Source organism: Austrofundulus limnaeus, unplaced genomic scaffold (genome assembly GCF_001266775.1).
Source record: "Austrofundulus limnaeus strain Quisiro unplaced genomic scaffold, Austrofundulus_limnaeus-1.0 Scaffold11, whole genome shotgun sequence".
NCBI lineage: Eukaryota > Metazoa > Chordata > Actinopteri > Cyprinodontiformes > Rivulidae > Austrofundulus > Austrofundulus limnaeus.
In genome coordinates this window covers 1,764,789-1,771,949 of record NW_013952413.1, presented here as the reverse complement: position 1 = coordinate 1,771,949, position 7,161 = coordinate 1,764,789, and the positions used below count along the sequence as shown (strand labels likewise).

Genomic DNA, 7,161 nt, shown 5'->3' with positions numbered 1-7,161 from the left:
CCCCCGAACCCCCACCCCACCCAAAAAGGGGGTGCCTGGACTAACAAAATTACTTACAACTCAAAAACTATTCAAGATAGGAGCTTCAGATTATTTTATTTTATTTATTTATTTTTTGTGTGTTTAGCTCTGATGAAGGGCTATCCACCGGGCCAACCAAACCCACCCAAAACAATAAATCTGTTCTGATGAATTCTGGTGCATTGGTACTTTGCATACGTGCGGGGGTCACACATGCTACCTAGTGTCTAGTTTAGATATTAAATTGCATGTAAGCACTTAGAGTGTTTATACATACAAAGGTTGTTTAAGCATTTAGTTATTTTAAAAGGTAACCTGAGCAAATAGCAAAAATGTCATTAGAGCATTTGATTTAGCAAAATACTGACCCTGCTTCATTGCACAAACAACGTTTTAAATCTGTTAAGTAAATGCTTATTACTGCTTTAATAACCAACTAACTTATCAATGATGCATTAATCCTTAATAAAAAAGGTACCTTTTTTTGTGAAGTTGTACCAAAGTTCTCTGCAGCAGAGACGATTCTAATAATAGCTCAAGAAACTTTACGGTGATACGTTTTGTTTCCTTAAAGTATGAATGGTGGAAATTTGATCAATCGAACGCCGTGGAATCTATGGATATATATAAACAATTCACTTATTCCAGAGATGTTGTGACATTGTTTTGGAAGCGAAGAGGAGGCTTTTGAAGAAAGCAACAGCTCAGTGCTGTAGGGCATTACCTTTATAGCAAAAGCTGACTTGTTTTTTTGAAGTACTTTTGTATTCCTGTCAATTTTCCCTTTTGAAATCAATCTTTTAGAAGCAGTATGCCTGTGGCAAACACAAGTGAGGAAAAACAGCGACTGATATGCACACACATGCACTTACCTTCCGATAATTAGGTTGGCAGTTGCCCTTCAGCCACAGTGAGAAAATATTCAAAGATTTGTTGGTAGTCAGGTCTTCTGCTACAAAGCCCATGTTTTCAGCAAACACGGAGGCTACGAACAGAGAAGCGACACTTTCAGGTGAAGTTACACGTTCCGGACCACTTTGACCTTGGTTTAAGACTAAAAGGGTCACAAACAAAGAAAGGACCAGAGGCAATTTAATTTTATTTTGGCTGGTAGACTTAGTTTGTAAAAGAGCTGAGGGGTTSTCATCACTATCTGAAGAACAACAGATCTGCTATGACAAATACTTTGGAATTTCTTGATTTTGGCCATCAGGTACTTTTTTTTATATATATATTTTTCTATTTTCATTTCACTCACTGCATTGAAAAAAAAGAAAGCTCTGGTAATTGTTCTTTTCCCCTTTTTAGGCAGCACTTGAGTAGTGCGCAATCTTTCTCTCAATGCTCGAGGGACGATCTGACCAGTGCGTTTTTCTCAAACCGCTAATGTTTGTCATTTCGGGATTAAAGTTAATGCTGTTTCTAAAAGGTTTTGGCCCGGACGCAATAAGTGCCTGATTAAGATCATTAATGCAAATTCAAGTATCCCTCAGACACGTTTTTAGCCTTTTTCTTTTAAACTATGCAATCAAACTACAAAACAAAAGTTTGGATTTATAAATGAAAACGTGCGTGTACCGTTTAATTACCACATAAATCTAGGTTTTATTCTTAGTCTTAAGTGAACAATGCTCCACACAAACCTGCCTCTCCCACAAGCATTGTGTGCTCGGTGCGCTCCATCACAGCTCTGGCAACTCCAATAGCATTTTTGATTCTTCTCAAGTCAGCGACTGCGCCCACCTCCATCGTGTTTCTACACAGAGGAGAAACAAATAGTGTCCTGTGAGTAAACCTGACTCCGTTATAAATCAGTGTTTGGGTGGATTTGAAATTGCACCAACATGTGTGAAGTTGTTGTGATGAACTGGAATATAAAGAGCTCACGTTTCTAGGGTTTGCACACAGTTAAAGCAGGTTCTTCTGGGTATAATACCAATTGAAAACAAATAAAGATATTAAAAAAAACCTAAACTAATTATCGTACGCTGCTAAAAGACAAAGGCGGACAATATTGTTTTTGCCTGTAGGTGTGTAATATTTCATGAACTACTGGATACATTTAAATGAAATTTGCACAAAGTAACCACTGGATACATCTACATCTGGTTAACTTYTGACGTCAAATCGATTCAAGATGGCCGTCACAGCCAAGTGATACAACAAAATAATAATAATAACAATAATAATTTAATATCACAGATATTGAATTAGACTGTGGCCCACGTTGGCCACAGTCTATGTGGGTTGTAGGCCACTTGTGTCGGCTGCATAAACAGCTCTGAAAAAAAGACGGTCCAGTCTACAGAAGACGTATACATGTTTGCGTGACCTCCTTACCACAGTGATACCTTTTATATCCCATCGCTTCAGTTGTTTTTTTTTCAAGGTATACCTTTGTACAATTCAGTTTTATTAGAAAAACGTTACAAATAGATAAATAAAAAGCATTACTAATTTGGATTTAGCTTCAGTATCAGTATACTTGTAAATGCATTTTATTTAACATCTCATTGCAGGATAACTTTCTTCAGCTTTGTTGCTTAAGTTAAATGTTTTGGTCCGTGATAAATTTCCAAACTCCACCGTTAAAAAAAACAAAAACCAACTCCAACTTAAAGTAATGATTTTAAAAAAACTTAGCCATCATTGTTTTTCTGTTTGATTTGCTGACGGCGCGACGAATTCTGGGAAACCGTTGGCCGCGTAGGATACTCAAATGCAGCCTAGGTTTTCGGGGTTTTGTCGGCCGCATGAGTAGGTGTCCACAAATTTGGCCAGCCTACGGCGCGGGGCACCGAAGTAAGCGGCCGACAAATGTGGCCCGCATCCGCTGCAACCAACTGAGACATGAATATCAGTTTCACAGATACTGGCCTAAAGTTTGATTTGGTAGTAGCTAAGAGGATTCACAACACATACTCTGAGTGACATTTCTTGATATCACCTCTAACAGCATTTTTGAGATTTGAACATAACAGCTATGACTCAACATAAAGAGGATCTTAGTTTAAAATGCTAGCATGAAAAGCAGCAGGGGATTTGCGTTCCTTTAATGAATGTAAAAAAATAGGATGCCCCTTCCGTCAACTAATTAACTTGACAGGTGCCCCTCCCCCTTTTGACAGCTGATGACTGGAAGTCTTGCCCCTTTTTGACACCTGATAACCGGAAGTCCCACCTCTCGGCTGTCATTCTCCTAGGGGGCGGTAACCCTGCCCTCRAAGGGCAGGGATTTTGCCCATATATGGTCAAAGGGGTGGGACTTCTGGTCATCAGCTGTCAAAAGGGGGAGGGGCACCTGTCAAGTTAATTAGTTGACGAAAGGGGCATCGTATTATTTTTAATATTACATCTTTAAATGTTAGCTTTATTGTTTTTTTTAATCATTGTAGCATTACTGTATGATTAGACTCCTAAAGTTGAATATAGCCAGTGTCCAGTGAATTTGCAGTCATATTGAGATAACTGTCCCCCTTCCTTCTRTGTATCATCACTCCCCAAAAAAGACAATTTCCAAGCTAAATGAAAGGCGTATTCCATTAAAAAAAAGTAAACAGCTTTCTGCTTTTCTTTTGTTGTGAGCTGACATTTACTTCCCATTATAACTTCTGAGACTGTAAATGTTAGTATTTAAGGACCTAATAATTGGAAAGCTTTCAGATCATAATGAGACTCTTAATTAGCACTTCCCTGCAGAAGGCTTGAAAGAAAGGTCAGCCAGTTAAGTGTGTAAATGTTAAAGATACATGGATAGAAGCAGCACAAATTGTGGTTTAAAAAAATGAAGGAAGAGTGTAACAGTATGTTGACAGCTGCAGGTAAATAATTAGCATTTAAAGATGTGAATCATCATCAGTCAAATATAGGTTCTAATGTTTAAGAACTTCACAGCTTTGTCTCTGTTTATTTCAAGACATTACATGCTCAGGTCAGATGGTGCTAAAGCATAACCTCGGAAAAATCCATCTTCCGTGGGCCTTCTGGCCATCTTGAGCACGCCACATTCTTTATTTTTAGACTAACGGCGCGGCGTACGTCCACGACTTACCCGTTCATGATCAAGGCGTCCAGCGTGGTCTCTCCGGACTCGTCGGGGCTGCCGCCAAACCCGACGCTGCCATCGCACTGCTCTACCTCGCAGCGGGCGCAGCCTTTCTCCACGGCGTCCAACACCGAGCCCCCGGACCGAAGAACACTCCACGCTACACAGACAATGAGCCTTTTCAGCATGTAGGGTCGCTCTGTTCCAGCAAATCTTTATTTGRCTAAAAACGGTTGGAACTGATGGAGACAGTTTGACTCAACATGCCACAGAAACAAGATTTAACAATTACATTTAGATTTTAAYTTACCCTTGCTTCCTTTGGGATGGTAACTGTAACATTTGTTTATTGTAAGAGCAAATAGCCAAATTAATTAAATATATTTGCATATATGGGTTAATAAGTATTTTTTTTAATGTGCAAAGATGACCAGTGCAATGGCTTCTTAATAAACAAGAGGCTGACAAGCATTTGGTCACTAATCCTTCACGTACCCACGAGGGATCAAAATACCCACTGATGGCTGAGCCACCGGCTTCCCACTAAATGCTCAGACTATTCCACAGTGTTCAGTGTTATTTTCCTTTCTATTAAACTCAGCATTCAATATTTTTTTCCATTTATAATATTCAGCAGAATGGAAGCAGAGATTAGCCAGCTGCTTCTATAAACCCCTAATGGAAAAGATTTACATGGGTAGATCAACAGTCGTGGCTCAGACTCCAACTTTAAATATCTCCCAACAAAACATTTCTCAGTTTTTTTTTCTTTTCATTTCTATGAAAGAAAAAAAAAGATTTGACAGACATCTGTTAAATAAAAGGCATCCATTTACCCAAGAGAGATTCTTAGGTGAACTTTAATCACCTCCATGTCTGAACTGATGCTTAAGATGTTTTGAATACCACTTCTATCAGTTTTTTTTTCCCCGCGTTGAGCCGTGCACCCGCTGGAAATCKACTTGACGGATAAGTCACAAGTGACGCTGAAATATTTTCAGTTTCAATTTGAACATGTCCAATGTATCACCCTGAAGGAAATCAAACAGAGCGAGGGCAGACCTGCCAGTGGCAGCTATGAAGCCGAGTGGGTTCAGCCCATTTCATATCCCCATCTGAGACTCTGATGGTCTTTCAGACGGATAAGCTCTAGTTGAGTCGCAAGTRCACTTGGAAAAAATAATAATAATAAATACAAGGTTTAATGGTCTGAGAAGGGGGAAAAAAAGTGAAAATACTAGTTATGAAACAGTCGGGGTCTGAACTTAACCACAAAATACACTGATAGAAATTCCTTCTTCTCCAATCCAGTTTGAAAAAGGGTTAGTGTTATTTATTTATTTATTTATTTTTAGAAACTAGATTAAAGTTAAAATTATGAAAACCCCCTATTCTAATAAATAAATAAATAAAAAAGAGGCCATTGTGTGGTACCACTTTACAATATGGCTCCTCTTATAGATGGCTCATGAATAGTTTATAGATAGGTTATTGATTCATCTGTAAACACTTTATAAATCATTAATAAATGTTTATTATGGATTTATTAAGGRCAGGAAAGAGACAAAACTGTCTGGTTTCTCACCAAATAGTGAGCCAAATCCATTTGTGTACATGTTACTAGGTTTATAAGCACAATTATGTATTGGAAACACATTAAAAAATAATATTGGACTATATTACTTATAGATATTAACAAATGTCAAAGGAAGCCTTATTGTAAAATGTAAGACAGTAGGTACACTATTTATTAGTGACTAATAAACTTGTATAAATGCCATAAAGGAGCTTTATTATAAAGTGTAAAACAGTACACTATTTATAAGGCTCTGTTATGACATTATTATTATTTTACTGTTCAACACTTTACAATAAGGCTCCCTTTGATTACTGTGGATATGTATAATGTGGTAATAAAGTACAATATTATATGTAAAATATGTGTTTTCAATAAATTAATGTGCTTACAAGGTAGTAAACTAGTCTGAAATGTTTAATAAGCACTTTTGGATGTGATATATACATGAACACATTTGGCTCACTATTTGGCAAGAAATCGGACAGTTTTGTCTCTTCCCCGCCCCGTCCTTAATTAATGAATAATAAACATTTATTAATGATTTAAAAAGTGTTTACAGGTGAATTATTAACCTATCTATAAACTATTTATAAGCCATATATAAGTGGAGCCTTATGGTAAAGTGGTACCCACTGTGTAAAACAAGTAAAAAAAATGTAACGACTTTTAAATCTCCTAAATTTATATTATTTTCACAGTTGAACAGAGCTCTCTGTTCACACTACTTTCTCTTAAAGTTCTTTTTTTCTTTCAATAAACTCAGGTAAAATGGAAATATGTTCTGTGGTCACACGAATAAAAGTTGAAATTTGTCTTTGAAAACCACAAACACCCCGTCCCTTCAAACTAAAGAGGAGAACCACCGTTGGCTTGTTATCAGCTCACAGTTTAAAAGCCTGCCTCTCTGATGGTATAGGGGGTGCATTTAGTGCCTCTAGCATGGGCAGCTTACACACGTGGAGAGACAATGTCAATGCAGAACAATATGAAGTTTATTCAGAACAATGTCTGCACCCATCCAGAGAATAAGACAGAGAACTGATGAGCAGCTAAAACCTGCATCAGACAGGAACGGGTCCACAGTCCTGTTTTAAATTCCAGCAGCTGCTCCCTTCAGTGCCTGCAGTTAAAAAAAGAAACAGTCCTGCTAAACCTAACTCTGTCCCAACCTTTTTTATATATGCTGTTGCCCTATAATATTAGCTTATCGTTTTAAAAATGAAATTTAATTTTCTTAGTTTAAATATTTGATATATTTACTATGTTATATGGGTTTATGAGATTTGAAAATGATCACATTTTGTTTGTATTTACATWTTATACAAAATACCTTTTTAAAATGTATTTATTGGGGTTGTTAAAATGAATATCATATTCTAACCCTGTTGATCTATCTACACAATGTTAGGAAAATAATAAAAATAGTATTATTATAGATAGATAGATAGATAGATAGATAGATAGATAGATAGATAGATAGATAGATAGATAGATAGATAGATAGACAGATAGATAG

The 7,161-nt window shown here is 37.0% G+C and overlaps 1 protein-coding gene across 2 annotated transcripts in view; it reads right to left on the bottom strand.

Annotated features, from left to right (window-relative positions):
• The window catches only part of aga (aspartylglucosaminidase), a 17,689-nt gene that overhangs the window by 9,532 nt on the left and 996 nt on the right, over positions 1 to 7,161 (bottom strand). For both annotated transcript variants that reach the window (XM_014001978.1, XM_014001979.1), the window contains exons 2-4: positions 4,073 to 4,226; positions 1,665 to 1,777; positions 894 to 1,006 (exon numbers count right to left, since the gene is read on the bottom strand). In XM_014001978.1, the coding sequence (XP_013857432.1) occupies positions 894 to 1,006; positions 1,665 to 1,777; positions 4,073 to 4,226 (380 nt within the window). The remainder of the gene's footprint in view (positions 1 to 893; positions 1,007 to 1,664; positions 1,778 to 4,072; positions 4,227 to 7,161) is intronic.